The sequence below is a fragment of the Eutrema salsugineum genome, unplaced genomic scaffold, assembly GCF_000478725.1.
Source record: "Eutrema salsugineum unplaced genomic scaffold, Eutsalg1_0 scaffold_11, whole genome shotgun sequence".
NCBI lineage: Eukaryota > Viridiplantae > Streptophyta > Magnoliopsida > Brassicales > Brassicaceae > Eutrema > Eutrema salsugineum.
In genome coordinates, this window is record NW_006256901.1 from 3,603,154 (window position 1) to 3,619,575 (window position 16,422).

Sequence of the window (16,422 nt, forward strand, 5' to 3'; positions counted from 1 at the left end):
AAAAAAGATTTTCTTTCGTGTATCTGAAGTGTAAACTTTCTCATTTTACTATTGTATTCTCGCAAGCTTAACGATGATTTTTAGTTTTATTCTTTTAACAGTCTACTCTAAGATGAAACGCTTAAAAGTTATTAGTATTATAACACTTAGACGGTTAAAATGGTCCATACAAAATAGTTTTCTTCAGTAACTCTAAGATTGACTTTTAAGTGAGTTTTTGAAACTTTCGAGAGAGGTTTCTAGAGGCTTTGGGATTAGAGTTAATGAAGAAGACTATTTTCCTATGGACCATTTTTATGTGTTGATATATCCCATCTAGTATTACTATTATGTCCCTTCATGTATGAAACCCAAAAACTGATAAGAATAGTTCACTAGATGGCAGATTAAATTTTACGCATACCAAATATATCAACACATATAATTGCTTCGTCAACACTAAATAAAAACGAAAAATTAAATCATATATGTGTAAATAGAAATAGCGCCACATAGGTGGTTTAAGGGTTGCGTTTTTAACGCATTCTAACCCCTTATTTTTATATTTTTATTGAGCTTTTAGTCTTTTATCGAACTTTTTCTAAGTTGTAGGTCAGTTTAAAGGAAAATGAGGCATTTTGGGAAAAAATGAGCATCTAAAGATGCAGAATCATGCAGTGCTGTCATAAGTTTGGCGTTTAGTACTTTCACTGATGGATTGAGCTCAAATTTTGATATAAGATAGGTCAGTGAATTAGCTTCATATAGAAGTGATTTAACGTCATTCCAAATGTGCGATCAAAAGTTAATTTAGTTTTTGTGAAGACAGTCCAGTCTGGCGATCTACAGGAGCAACTCGACCAATGCAAGAAACATGGATCGATTTGACATTATATGCCGATTTTCCTATTTCGACCCAGATTAACCTAATTTTGATCGGGACAATCCAAAAACTATTTATACATGTTTTTAGCTTTTTTTTAGGTTATACTATATTTTCTATTCAGACTTTAACTTTGTGGGCACTTTGTAAGTTTTGGAGAGACGATCTTTGACTCTACATCTCTTGAGAAGAATTATGAATCCTTTTTGAATTTCTATTTTATTTGATCATGAGTTTATCTTCATCTTCACTAGATAGGAAGATTCCCCGAGTAGTTTTATAGTTAGGTTTAGGGTTTTAAAGGGATCTATGAATCACTGAATTAGACATAGATTATCTTTCGTTGTCTTTGCTTATTATTGTGTTCATTTCTTAGGCTAAATTGATCACTTAGTCTTTGATCTAGGGTTTAATTTATTCATCAAAAGTGTTATAGATTACTGGAAAGAACATATGTGAGCGAATTGTCCTTATCCGATGAAAGCTAATGCTAAGGCATTTGTGAACATAACAAACCAATTGTTAATGCTGGTTTAGAATTCTAAGTTCAAACAATAGTTTAGATACTTAGGTTGATGGATTTAGTAATCAGTACCACGACAGTGGATTGGTTAAATATTTATGGTTGAGTTCGAGATTTAGTCGTTTCCTAAATTGTTCTCTGGTTCATGAACTCTAGAATCCTTGCTCCGGATTCGATCCTATTTTATTACTGTGATAGTCTTTTTTTTTTTTTTGTAGTCTTTTATTTGGGTTATTAATCTTGAAGTGTTTCAGTGGTAACCATAGGTTGTTAGATAACCGATTAAATCTCGGTGGCCAATCCATCACTAATCCATCGTTCTGATTTCTGAAGCAACGTCTATATACATATATCTACTATTTTGTTAAGTAAAATCGCAATGAGGTAACCGATTTACTATACATGGCAGTTAATTATTATTATTATTATTATTTTTTTTAAATGGTCAACAAGCAAATGATGGGACCAATGGTCATATATCCATCATATAGAGACCAATTTTACCTGGTAATGATGAATTTACTATATTGTGTTTTAGTTTTATTTCTTTACAATTAGTCAAAGTCGTATCTCATTCAAATCATTTTCTACCAAATTTATTAGATGCCAAATTATATTTAACATATAGTCAATCCTAAATTCAATTTCCTACCAAACTTACTAGATCATAAATATTGAATCAAATTTTCAAGAATTCATCTTTAGTCAAAATCTCAAGAAAAATAAATAGGTTCAACGTATCCGTTTTATTTTAGCTAGAATTGCATATTACCAACTAGCTATATAAAGACCTATTATAGCTCAACAAAATTCATCAACACCAAAACATAAAATATTTACAAAAGGTTATACAAACAAACAAAGACTTCAGAAAAAAGAAAAGAAAATGGACAAGATCAGATCTTTAGTTGTTTTTAGTACCATCGCAATAATTTTGTTGTTGGTCATTACAGGTTGATCAAAAGTTTTCATTATTATTACTTCTCAATTTTTGTAAATACTTTCTTGGCTATGTTTGTTCTTAGTTTTCACGTTGATTACAAGTGTGTATATATTACACATTACATTTCTTCTAACTAGTTTTTGCTATTTTGCAGAACAAACAAACGCCTACGGTGAAGATCACATCTGTATTGGTCGGTGCACTCCCACATGTACGGAGGAGTGCATGTCGCAAGATTACAGTACCGGGGATTGTAAACGTGTTGGAACATATATTGCTTGTTGCTGCGTGAAAAAAAAAAAGTAGATGTTATAAAGAAAAAGCTCAATTGAACAATTAAATTGTTTTCTACACACTCTTTAATTTAATTTGTATGATCACTAAGTACGAGCTTCAAATATAATAATTTTTTTAAGAATTCATAAGATATCCCTTTTCTTATTTTTACCATATGCACTACGTTAGAAATTTGTCTAATAATGTTTATTACGGTCCATGATGACATTGATCTTACTTGTTTGAGAAGAATCCATTGCAGTATGATATCAGATTTTATGTAATGAAGAATAACATATAGACAATTTTACAAAAGATAGTTCTACACATAAGACAAAGATCCACGACTGATAGATGGTTATGTCTGCACCATGTTCAAAATGAACATTTTCTCCTTAACACATGGGATCATGACAAACGGAATCATATGCACCATGCTAGATTTTTAGATAAATATGTGTTTATTAATATGCAATAGTTTACAACTCTAAAAATCGAATTAGCTTGGTATAGAAACACTTTCTCTTGATCAACTACAAGACCATAAGACTTCCCATATAGATAAATAGTGTCAATAGATTTGTCTTAAAATCAAAATTGCAAATATAAATTTTAAGTTTATTCATAGTTATTATTATGTCGGCTTGGAATCCTTCTGATCTCAAGTTGATGGCACTTCCTCCATGACATATGTTTGCAGAGGTAGTTTCCACTTAAACTATGTTCTCATTCTTTTGTTTTCTTGCAATGACTTTGATTTCTTTTTCCTCTTTTCTTTGCAGTTCTATGTGGCAGAAGGAGAGCTCTCATGTCAAATGTATCAGCGTTCTGCAGACATGGGCCTTGGTGTGCCATTTAACATTGCTTCCTACTCTCTTCTTACTTTCATGCTCGCTCACGTGTGCGATCTTGTTCCTGGTGATTTTATCCATGTTATTGGGGACACTCATGAGTACCGTACTCATGTTAAAGGCAAGAAAGAAACTTTGTAAAGAGGGAGATTGAAAACTAAAGTTTCATTTCATTATCGCTTAACCATTTACAAGAACATAAGTAAACTTTATACAATGTTGAAGAAAATCTAGAAGGTTCTATGTCTCGTGGACAGGTGTCGGAATCACGACACAGATATTGAATCCAACGGTTCGAACTGGTTTTCTATCTTGCATAGAAACACTCCTCTTGTACGATCGTTACTCTGCTTTTCCCTGTTTTTTTTTGCAGGTGAATGTTGGAGTTGATAAAGACAGCTTTGCGGTTTGGGCTTTGGTGGGCTTTACGTCTTACACTGGTGCTAGGCCTGATATTTCCTTCTGGTTGGCATTTGAGATATGGCCCAATGGTAGAGTAGAAAACTCTACTGCAATTGGAATCTTTGTGCTGATACCCCCTACTCCCCCCTCCCCCCCTCCAAACTTGGTGTATAAGGTATATCTACACCAAGTTTGGCTCTCAGGTTGGTAAAGGCATTGAATGGCAGAGGTTTGGTAAAGATGTCTGCAATCTGTTAATGATTGGGAATGTGTTTGACAACCAGAGAGCCAAAACTAACTCTTTCTCTCACATAATGATGATTAAGATCAAATTCTTTTGTTTTTGCATGGAACACAGGGTTTGCAGAAAGCCGGACTGTAGAGAGGTAGTCACAGAGAAGTTCTGGAGTGTGTGGCAGTGGAACATGGAGATCATGTAGTAGAGAGCAAAGCCATTTGAGTTCTGAGGCTGTTTCAGAGAGAGATTGGTATTCAGCCTCGGTGGAGCTCTTTGACGCTGTGGCTTGTTTCTTGGAAGACCAGGAGATGAGGTTCTAACAAAAGTAGGTGACGAAAGCACCAACAGACTGTTGTGTCTCTTTGCATTTTGTCCAATCGCTGTCCATATATCCTTCGAGAAAGGAGTCTGAGTTCTTTGTGAATCACATACCCATTGTTATAGTTCGTTTGATGTAACGCAAGATTCTTTTCAGGAGAGTAAAGTCAAAGACTGTTGGTTGATGTATCTTCTGACAAACATAGTTGACTGTAAACTGAAGTTTGCCAGCTAAACTGCGAAACTATGTAGGATCAGAGAGGATTTCTTCCTGAGCTGTAACTCTGTTTATTTGCTGAGGGAGATGAGTTGGCATTGGAGTGCATTCAGCCATAGCTGCAATGAAGAGGAGATCTTCTGCATACTTTTGCTAAGAGAGAAACAACCCTTCTGGATAGGAATGAACTTGAATCCCGAGGAAGTAATGGAGCTGTCCTATATCCTTCATCTGAAACTGTTTGTTTAGTTCAGTGAGCAGATACATGAGAGCTGTGGAACTGTTTCCTGTTATGACCATTTCGTCAACATATAAGAGGAGGATGAGGATGTTTATATTTCGAGCATAGACAAACATTGAGGGATCAGAGTGACTGCAAGTGAACCCAAAATCCAGAAGAAATGAGCTGAATTTGTCAAACCAGTCTCTTGGTGACTGTTTAAGACCATATATCAATTTGTGCAGATGACAGACATGGTATGCCTTGTCTGGATCCATAAAAACCGGCTGGATGAGTCATATAAACTGTTTCAGACAGATCACCATGGAGGAAGGCATTTTGGACGTCCATCTATTTGAGCTCTCAATTCATAACCGTTGCTATATAGAGGACTCCACGAATCGTAGCAGTGCACACTACTGGATTGTATGTCTCAAGGTAATCAATATATTCTTCTTGGTTGAATCCCTTTGCAACGAGGCGAGCTTTAAGCTTGTTGAGTGAGCCGTCTGTGTTTAGTTTTATTCTGAAAACCCATTTGCTGCCAAGAATGTGCAGCTCAGGAGTGCGAGGAACTAGAGTCCATGTACCAGTTTCTTTGCAGTTGCCATATTATTCATTCATTGCTTCAGTCCATCTTGAATGCTTTAAGGAGAACATAGTGTTTGTTTGGTTTAGAGACTCTCATCTTTGCTCTTGTCACTATAGAGTGAATGTTGGTAGCTGTAGGGAGAGAGGTGGATGAAGGAGCAGACGGTTGTGCTGATGAGGAGCAGGAGATTCAGATGTTGTAGAAGGTGTAGGAGAGATTGGTCTTTTGAAGTCTGTTGCAGATTGAGGAAAGTTGTCGCCTATAGTAGCAGGACCAAAGCTTGATGTACGCTCAAAACGTTCCTCAGCTGAACTGGCCGAGGCACTTGAGTGATGATTTGTGGATAGCATAAGTGGGAAGTCGGATTCAGTAAACAATGAATCAGGAGGAGGTGGTGGAGGAGGAGCAGATACTCTCTTTGATCTGACTGTTGTTGTTGGAGCTGCAAGTTGAAGAGGAATGTTGCGTTGTGGTCTTGAAGCTGCAGTTTGTTGCAGGCTTTGTTGCCAAGCAGCAAGAAGAGGTGGAGAATCAGATGGCTGTAAGTGTAAGTACTACTGAGAAAAAGGGAACCTTCTTTCATAAAAAATGACATGATGGCTGATGTAAACACGACCATTGGGTGGGTATAGGCATCTGTTGGGAATCAATCCAAAGTCCCACATCGAGAGTTAAGACCAATATGGTCTAGTGTATAAGTAATGTCCAACTCCAATTAGTATGAGGCCTTTTGGGAAGGAGCCCAAACCCAAATCCGTGCGGGCTTTGTAAGTTGGGCCCAAAGCGGACAGTATCATACTAATTGGGGAGTTGGACATGGGCTTAGGAAAAGCCCAATAAATGGTAGCAGAGCCTAGGTCAAAGAAAAGTGGACCTAGAAAAGTTGGATTGGACTGAATGTTCGGTATGGGAGAGAAACCCTCAAGGTGACCTTGCGATTAAGAAGTACAAGATGGTACTAAGTATCACTGTAGGTTGGAGATCAAGAGTTATAAGGTCTTTGACTTGAGGGGGAGATTGTTGGGAATCAATCCAAAGTCCCTCATCGGAAGTTTAGACCAATATGGTCTAGTATATAAGTAATCTCCAACTCCAATTAGTATGAGGCCTTTTGGGAAGGAGCCCAAAACCAAATCCGTGCGGGCTTTGTAAGTTAGGCCCAAAGCGGACAATATACTAATTGGGGAGTTGGACATGGGCTTAGGAAAAACCCAATAGCATCTGTAGCCTTTTTCCTTTTCATTGTACCCAAGTAAAACGCACGACAGAGACCTTGGCTCAAACTTTGTCTTTTCGTAGTCCCTTAGAGTTAGATAACACGCTCAGCCAAAGGATCTTAGTGATGAATAGTCAGGTTTCTCCCCATAAGCTTTATCATATAATGAGATGGAGCTTTCGAGAGAATAGAAGGGAAGAAGATTGCTCAGAAATTTTGTGGTAAAGAATGACTCAACGCAAAACTTATGAGGCATTTTGCTTTTAAAAAGCATGCTTTCTCTCGGCCAAGCCGTTCTGCTGTGGTGTATGAGGGCATGAAAGAAGTTGTTGGATGCCATGATCTTATAGATGTTGGAGAAATTTGTTGCTTATAAACTCTCCACCTCCATCACATTGAAAAGTTCTGATTTTGCAGCCAAACTGATTTTCAACAAGCTTATGGAACATAAGAAAGATGGAATAGAAGTCTGATTTGAGTCTCAACGGGTAAAACTAACTTGACCGAGAATAATTATCAATAAAGACCACATAATATCGAAATCCTTGTAAAGAGATAGTTGGAGAGGACCCCACAAATCACAATGGATCCTCTCAAGAATTCTAGTTGCAGTAAAAGTAGAATCATAAAATGGAAGTCTTGAGCTTTTGCCATGCTGACAAACTTCACATACAGCCTGAGTAGCTTTTATTGATAGATATAGAGTTATTCTTAGCTAGCAGTTGGAGGATTTGCAGGTGAGGGTGTCCAAGGCGTCTGTGCCACATGTTCTGACTCTATGACTGTTGTCATGTGGAGTAGAAGACTTGTAACCGAGGACCATCCAAGCTGTATAGACCATCACGGGAGCTTCCCATTACCAGTAGCTTTTTTGTTGCCTTATCATTGATTCGCACATCATCGCAGTCAAATTCAAATGAGCAAGGATAATCCCTAGTAAGCTTAGACACGGTCAAAAGAGATTTAGAAATGTCAGGGCAAACAAGTACATCTCTGAGCGGTAGATTACCTGAGGTGGAAGCTAAACTGGCAGAGCTGGTGTGAGTAATGGGAAGAAAGTTTCAATCTGCAACCATTACCGAGTCAGATCCATGATATGGTTGAGACTGTTGCAGGACCTGAGGGTTATTGGTGATGTTAGCTGAAGCACTTGTATCAGGGAACCATTCTTGGCAGTGGTTGTCAGTAACATCAGTGATTCTCAAAGCAGCAAGTGCAGATGGAACATCGGCCGACTGATAGCTATTGTTGAAATGGTTGTAGTAGTTAAGAGCATTGTGTCCCATTTACCACAGATTTGGAAATGGAATCCTCTATTAAGAAACTTGAGGAAGAGTTATGTTGCGGAAAACCCCTACCTCTGGTTGAGAACCCTTTGCCACGGCCATAGCCTCGGTTGTTGAAGTTTTTTCTGCATAGGTAGTTGTTATTGTAGTAGCCAGAGTTGTTGGTGTTTGTGTCCTGAGTTTGACTGACATTAAACACAACACGAGGGGATACAATGGTGTATGCAGTGTAAGCCTAAAGACGTTCTGCATAGCCGGTAAGCTTTGGAACGATGGCTTCAAGCGTTAATACAATGTTGATATCCAAGGTGCTTTCAATACTTGTTTTGATTGGTTTATACTCACGACCAAGTCCATGGTAACAGTATAAATTTTCATCTTTTCTTGGACAGGGTTACCGATGGATTTTAACTGGTCGCAGATAGCTCTTATCTCTCTGAGGTAGTCAGTCATGGGCTTTTTTTCTTTCCGGATTGTTTGAAGCTTTCTTTGAAGCTAAAAGAGACGGTTTGAAGACAGCAGATTAAAGTGATTTTCCGGTGTCAACCAAACTTCTGCTGAAGTGTTGCACCCGAGGAAAACATTTGAGATGTCATTTGAGAAAGAACCAACGAGCCAGGACTTCATAACTTGGTCAGTGTGGGACCACTTTTGGTAAGCTGGATTTGGCCTTGTTACTGCAGCGCCAGCAGTCCCAATGGTGGTGAGGAGCGGTTCTGGAGCAAGAATATAACCGGTGATGAATCTGAGAAGGCCATAGCCAGAGAGGAAGGACTCGAACTGATACTTCCAAAAGATGTAGTTTTGGGCAGTTAAAGTGATTGTAACACAGTTGTTTACACTGAGAGAAGGGAGAGAATATGAGTCAGATTTGGAGTTTGTATCAGCCATAGCTTTGATACCATGAAGGCAAGAAAGAAACTTTGTAAAGAGAGAGACTGGAAACTAAAGTTTCATTTCATTATCGTTTAACCATTACAAAGAAGATAAGTAAGCTTTATACAATGTTGAAGAAAACCTAGAAGGTTCATGTCTCTTGGACATGTGTCGGAATTACAATATAGATATTGAATCCAACTGTTCGAACTGGTTTGCCAGCTTGCATATAAACGCTCCTCTTGTACGATCTTCACTCTGCTTTTCTCTGTTTTTGTTGCAGGTGAATGTTTGAGTTGATAAAGACAGCTTTGCGGTTTGGGCTTTGGTGGGCTTCACGTCTTGAACAGGTGCTGGGCCCAATATTCCCTTCTGGTTGGCATTTGAGATATGGCCCAATGGTAGTGTAGAAAACTCTACTGCAATTGGTGTCTTTGTGCTGATACATGTGAGGCCTCTGCAAGAGCAATTTCAGAATCCACCAAACCCTTTTCATGTAAGTATTGCTAACAATGATCATCAAGGAATGCTTATGCATGTAACTTTACTGTGTTTTTATTTTTTTGCTATGGGCTCACTAATGCAGGTTTTAAAGATAAACTGATAGAAGAAACACATTGATTCTTTTGTGGCTGCTGGCTTTGAATTCATAGGCTATGATCTCCAAAAGAAGATAAACATGAAAAGGGCTATTTAGTGCCCGTCTACAGTGATTGATGAGGCCAAAAGCGGACAATACAAATTGATTGTGCCAATTCCATTGACAGAAAAACTTCTTTCTGATGTACTTCAGGGGATGAAAAGTGTAAAATTGAATTAGATGAGTAGCTTTCAACGACTGGACTTAAACACCCTTGTGTGGGTGATAACTTATCACTATTAAATGTATTGGACTTAAACACACTTTTAGAATCTAGTTCCACGGGGTTCTAAGGCGGTTTTAGGGGTTTATACGCCATGTGCATACTCTCAGTGGGTCAGTAGGTCACAATCATAAGATTCATGGGCTTTATTTTGTTTTGGGCTTGGATGATGGGTCAATCATAAGTTTCATGGACTTAAATTTTAACTTTTAGGGGTGTCAAATTCTTGTTTTGGCTTAGATGATAGATCAATTAAAAAAACTCAACAACAATTTTTTTTTATAAAATATTTCACTTGGATCAATTGACCCCTCTCATTCTGTGCTGCCTCCGCCACAACATACTCTTAGCTTAATATGAGTTTTTTTTTTCTGAACTATTTTTGGCCTGAAAGTTCTTGGCTTGATCATATTACTATCCTTATCTTTTCAGTTCTTCTTTGGAATAGTCTTAGCTCAAGAGCAAAATTAAGGTCTGATGCCTGAAAATTTCCGGCAAATCAAAAATTTTAAAGTCTTTGAAGAATTTCAAATTCTAATTGACACAAATCCAAAATTTCTCTATTATTTTGTACAAAAAATATGTAATCATCTATGCTTGTGTTTGTCATACAAAACTTTACATTCAAAAATGATATATCTCCAAATATGTTAGAGAAACAAGAACTCCTCCCTAAAATCTTTGGATCATTAGACCAACAAAATAACACACACACACAATATATATATATACATATATATATCCTAAAATGGATTATGAGTCTATTACTCTATGAAGTAAGGCCATTTACTAAAAAAACCAAAACGTGCTGATTTTGCAAAGTTAAGGCTCTTCATTTCTGCACCACACAAAAGTTTGTTGCTTTGCAAAATCATCTTTATGGTCGCTTTTATGGCTCTTATACGTGTCCACGTTTGTGGAAAACGTAATTTAATAGTTGGGATGTATCTTATTAATAACTGATTTTTGCAACAATTAAATGGTGCGGATACATGAAAGAGAAATTGTAGTGTCCAAATTCTGTTCCAAAATGATGTTGTTTTGAAATTGGGCTCAGTCTCTTTTAAAAAAAAAAACTCATACAAGCCCATATTTTAGTTGGACAAATGCCCAGAATACTCCTCACTCTTGAATTTTATTCTATAATACTCTTTCCTGTAATATTAATTTATTTTTTAACTTTTTTAATTCGAAAATTTAATGTAATGTCTAAAAAACCAAATAGAGTTTTCGTAATTACAGATCCAACCAGTAAATGGATCGGATACTGGGCTTTTCGAAGAGTTTGGGTCGGATCTGAGTAATTCGTAATTGTTTTTTTTTTGCGGCTTCTCTTTTTGAAAACGAAGAAAGAAAAAAAAAACGAGAGAAGAGGGGAGAAGAGAGGAAGAACCCTAAATCGGTCCAAATCGGAATCAGGCATTTCGAAAATCCCCAATTGTCAGCCTTCAGAACTCGATTAGCGGCGAATCATCTCCTACATCACTCGATCGGATGGCTCGGACGAAGACAACCTCTGCAAATCCTCCAACCTCCGCAAAACCTACATGTTTGGGTGAAGGAGGTCCACCGACCCTAAGCGCGTTACGCAAACTGGTGAGGAGTCGGCAAGAGAAAGTGAAAGCCGGCAACGATGATGACGATACAAATGTGGAGGTATGATTCGTCCATATGATTATTGTGTTCATTAAGTAATACTAGACAAACTAAGTAAAACTGGAGTAACTAAGTAAAACTGGAGCAACTAAACAAAATTGGTACAACTAATGTAGGTGAACGCCGAGGAAAAAGAGATTCCGAAGGACCAAGATGAGGAGGAAGAAAAGAACCAAGAGAAGGATGAAGTAAAAGACCAAGAGGAGGAGAATCCGAAAGAGCAAGAGGAGGAGGAAGAAAAGGAACAAGAGGACAAGGAAGAATCAGACCACGAGGAGGAGATAGAAAAGGACCAAGAGGAGGAGAAAGAAAAGGAACAAGAGGAGGAGGAAGGTGAGGAACGTGAGGAGGAGGAAAATGAGGAAGAAGAGGAGGAGGAGGAAGGTAAGGAACATGAGGAGGCAGAAGACGATGATGTCCCTCGGACGGGAAGAGGTGTTCCTCGATAGGAGGCAGAAGACGATGATGAACAAGAGGCGGAAGAAGATGTAGACTATCAAAGCGAAGCTATACCACCAGAGAAGTTGTGCTTTGAACCCGGTATGTTTAATATCAACATCAAGCTGTCAGGAAGATGCTATATTGAGAAGGTGGTGAAAACGTTAGAAAAGGTGCTAGATGATAGAGAGTTGAAATGGTTCAAAACGCACCCTCAGTTCAAGCACTTCTTCCACATGTACTTGGAAGAAAATCATAAATCGCAGGGGATGTGGATGCTTATGCTGTGTATGGTGCCATCAAGCAAAATGAAGGAATGCTGGTTTGTAGTAAATGGGGTGCCCATCCGGTATTCTTTGAGAGAGTTGGGTCTTATTTCTGGATTGAACTGTCGAAGCTACCCTAAGAACTATGAAAGTTTAGGTGGTGACAGTAGTAAGTTTGTTGCAAAGTATTTTGGTGAAGGGAAGAAGAAAGTAACTCTGAAGGATGTAGATGAGAAGATGGAGTCAATGAAATCCAGTAAAGTGAGAGGTAGGATGAATATTGCTGTCCTTTACTTCTTAGCCAACATAATTGTTGGGAAGACGAAGACAGGTAATACTGCTGCAGGTGTAGAGCATTTCTTTTTGAGAGCGGCTAGTGATTTAGATTTGTGTGAAACATTTCCTTGGGGAAGATTTGCATTTGATCAGAATATGAAGGACATTCGCAATATAGTGAAGAATTTAAATGTGATTGTGCCTGAAGGTGCGAACAAAGTGTTTCCTAGTTTCATCATTCCTATGGAGGTAAATAAGAATAACTGTCATAATGTGTTGTCTGATTATTCGTATGTATGTTCCTTTTAATTTTGTTTACTAATTCATGTTGTGTAATGCGTAGCTACTAGCTTATGAGGCAATTCCAGCCCTTGATAGACATTTTAGAGAAGCTGTTGTAGAAGTCGAGGATAGCTGTCCAAGGATGTGCAAGAGCAGGTTCAAGAAAGGAGATTTGAAAGGGTTTGCACTTTCGGAAATAAATTCTCAACTTGGTGCAACAAAGGTTAGAACTCAAAGCTTAGCAAATAATTGAGTATATGCTCCATTGCTAGGATCAACCTGAATGGTTTTTTTCGGTTTTAAAAGGATATTCATAGTGTGTTGGCTCCATCGCATGATGAGAAGCAACTGCTGGCTCTCATCATGGACGATGAGGATATAGACCAAGATGTAGCGGATTATATTGTTGATGGTTGGAAATCAATTTTGCTGGAGGAGAAAAGTGAGATATTCTTTCAGGAAATGTTCAAAAAAGATGTCAATAGCCGAAAGAACAAAGGGAAAAAAGCATCGGATCCTAAAAACCAGCTCGTAAAACCTCATCAGCTATTAAAACCGCATCGACTCCTACAACTACAATTGATGTAGAGAAACTGATGGCATGTTTAGAGGGCTTGACGAAAAAAGTGGAAGATGGTTTAAGGAAATGAGAAATAAGTTAGCTGATCATGACAAAATAATCAAAAAGATGGAGCTGTATGTGGGTGAAGAGAAGAACAGAAATCAAGAAGATGAAGAGAATCGTCTTAACTTCTTGGATGCAGATTACCATGGCGGTGGTGAAGAGGCAAATGATGGCGCTGGTTGTTCTGGGAAGAAGCAAACAGAAGGAGATAATGTGGAAGAGAACGTGGAGAAGGATAAAGAAGAGAACGAGGAAGTCGGCGGAGAAGGGCCAACCCATGTAACCAGGAGGACTAGTGGACGAACAAGTAAAAAATCTCAATACAAACAAACCCCTTTTACAGAAGATAAGAAAGGGAAGAAAAGGTCAACGAAGGATGAAAAGAAGAAGGGGGCTCCCAAGGGAAAGAAACAAAAGACTTAGAGTTTAGCGGCTGGTTTATGACCTTGTTTAAGACTTTTGCTTGTACTATTTTGCTACTCTATTTTGGTTGGACCTTGTTTTAAAACTTATGCTTGTAATATTTTGGTTTTAAAACCCAGAACTGTACGGTTTAGAACAAATTTGTTATCACAACTGGTAAAACTAGAAGTACTAATCGGGTAAATTCGTTGGAGGACAAATTTGGGTGTTGGCACAACTGGTAAAACTGGAAGTACTAATCAGCTAAATTCATATTACTAATCGGCTAAATATGTGTGTTGGTACAACTGGTAAAACTGGTATTACTAATCGGCTAAATTCGTACTAATCAGGTCAATATGTTTGTTGGCACAACTGGTAACACTGGTATTACTAATCGGCTAAATTCGTACTAATCAGGTCAATATGTTTGTTGGCACAACTGGTAAAACTGGTATTACTAATCGGCTAAATTCGTACTAATCGGGTCAATACGTGTGTTGGCACAACTGGTAAAACTGGTATAACTAATCGGCTAAATTCGTACAAATCGGGTAAATATGGGTGTTGGCAAAACTGGTAAAACTGGAAGTACTAATCGGCTAAATTCGTATTGTTGGCACAACTGGTAAAACTGGTATTACTAATCGGCTAAATTCGTACTAATCAGCTAAATTCGTTTGTAGAACAAATTTGTTTGTTGGCACAACTGGAAAAACTGGAAGTACTAATCGGCTCCATTTAAAATAAAATAACATAAGATCCATCATTATTTTACAGCAATGCTTTTGAAGGAATTAAAATTTTCTTAAAATCTAAACATTTCTTAAAGTCTCCTTGAGTTTAGCAATTTCTTCAGCATTTTTTTTTAAGCTCCATCTGCATCTGTTTGACCTGAAATTCAAGGAGGGCCATTCTTCGAGTCTTTTCTCCATTAGCAGCAACATCCTTCTTGATCCTATCAATCTCTTCTCCAACAACATCCGCCCATACTTTGCGAACATGTAAGCGATCATTCTACACATAATAAAAAAGTAAAATCGAAACTCAGATTTGGCAAACCTAAACCCAGAAAATGAATAAGTTAAACCAAAATCGCAAAACAGACAGACCTTGAAGTTCTCGCACTGAAAGTATCTCGTTTGAGAAGACCCATCTGTGACAACGATCTCTCCTCCACATGGACAACGATACGTCGGAATTCTATAGTCACCATCCGCTATGAAATACAACATGTCGATATATTTTTTGTTTCTTTTGAACTCGCTGTAACTCTCGGGATCCATAACAAGAGTTTGGGAGGGGAGGAGATATTTTAGTTGAGAGAGAAAAGGTTTTTAGAGGACAGAAGTACAAGAGGAACGAAGTAGATCCTGAAGTAGAAGAGGTATCCATAAAACCTATGATATTATATGGGATAAGTGTGCCCAAATGGATTTCATAATTTATAAATTTCGGAATACACATTATTTTTAGTACATATTATACATTTATATAGATATTTATATAGATATTTAATTACATATACTCTAGAAATAACATATCTAAACCCCGATTAAATATATAGACAACTTTACAAATAGTTGTTCCAAGTAGTTCCAGTAATACCAAAATTGTATATTTAAAAAAAAAATAAGACAAAGAGGTAATACAGTATATTAAATTTTTTTTTTTAAAACCATTAAAACATTTAGTACATTGTATTCATAAAGCCAAAAATCAAAACTAACAAGCAAATATTTAAATTATGTAATCAAAATTATAAATGGTTGTTCCAAGTAGTTGTTCCAAGTAGTTCCCATAATACCAAAATTATATATTTTTTTTAAAAAATAAGACAAAGAGGTAATACCGTATATTAAAGTTTTTCTTTTAAAACCATTAAAACATTTAGTACATTGTATTCATAAAGCCAAAAATCAAAACTAACAAGTAAATATTTAAATTATGTAATCAAAATTACAAATGGTTGTTCCAAGTAGTTGTTCCAAGTACAAGTTCCAGTAATACCATTAAAAAAAAGAATACAAATTACAAATAGCCGGGAAGTTGTTCCAAGTAGTGCCAGTAATACCAAAAAATTACAAATTACAAATAGCTGGGTAGTTGTTCCAAGTGGTTCAAATAATACCAAAATTCAAAAATGAAAATTACACAGTCTGGTTTGACTCCGTGTTTGTCCCGTCCGTCTCCGCGTTTGTCTCCGAACCTTGACTACAATGTAACCAAGTCCTTGCAAAATTTTGTCCTGGCACCCGTTTGTTACCACGACGATGTTCTCCCGTGGATGTGAACCTCTTATCCCTCTTTCTTCCTTTCTTTCGCTTGGGAAAATCTGGTGGTTTGCAGACAAAACCACATGTTTCAGCTGGAATTAACCACTGATATCTAGGCGGTACTGGATAGATCGTCCTCATGTATGCCAACTTCCACTGGCCAGTCCAATAATATCTAGAGCACAGATCATGGTAATGGAAATACTTGGATCCATCATTTTGTTCGTTGCATTTCATAGCTGCAGCTAACGCATGTACACAGGGGTACTTGTCTATGTCAAAATGCTTGCAATCACAAGTTTTCTGTAACAAGTGTACCACATAAGCATTTCCATCTTTCCCAGTAACTTTGTATATGAACTCGAAACTGTTCAGTTCCACAACAACTAGTTTCTTGGCAACTAAACATCTCGAGTGCAATATATTCTCCACATAAGGCACTAATTTCTCTGTCACCTGACCATATGCAGCCTCCTTCCTATGTCTGTTAAACCATTCACTAAATTTTGCTACAATCA

General features: G+C 37.4%; 1 protein-coding gene and 1 pseudogene across 1 annotated transcript; one reads left to right on the forward strand and one right to left on the reverse strand.

The window, feature by feature from the left end:
- The first annotated feature begins 11,881 nt into the window (after positions 1-11,881).
- Positions 11,882-13,649, forward strand: LOC112089700 (uncharacterized protein At3g43530-like). The gene is made up of 4 exons (XM_024160451.1): positions 11,882-12,568; positions 12,663-12,824; positions 12,908-13,132; positions 13,290-13,649. Exons 1-4 carry the CDS (start codon positions 11,882-11,884, stop codon positions 13,647-13,649), a joined length of 1,434 nt encoding a protein of 477 aa, XP_024016219.1.
- A 2,129-nt stretch (positions 13,650-15,778) lies between these two features.
- The window catches only part of LOC112089701, a 7,700-nt pseudogene continuing 7,056 nt past the window's right edge, over positions 15,779-16,422 (reverse strand).

Coding starts and splice junctions, on each gene's coding strand:
- LOC112089700 (XM_024160451.1), top strand. CDS start 11,882: ATGTTTAATATCAACATCAAGCTGTCAGGAAGATGCTATATTGAGAAG. Junction 12,569..12,662: donor GTTTCATCATTCCTATGGAG/GTAAATAAGAAT, acceptor TGTAATGCGTAG/CTACTAGCTTATGAGGCAAT. Junction 12,825..12,907: donor CTCAACTTGGTGCAACAAAG/GTTAGAACTCAA, acceptor CGGTTTTAAAAG/GATATTCATAGTGTGTTGGC.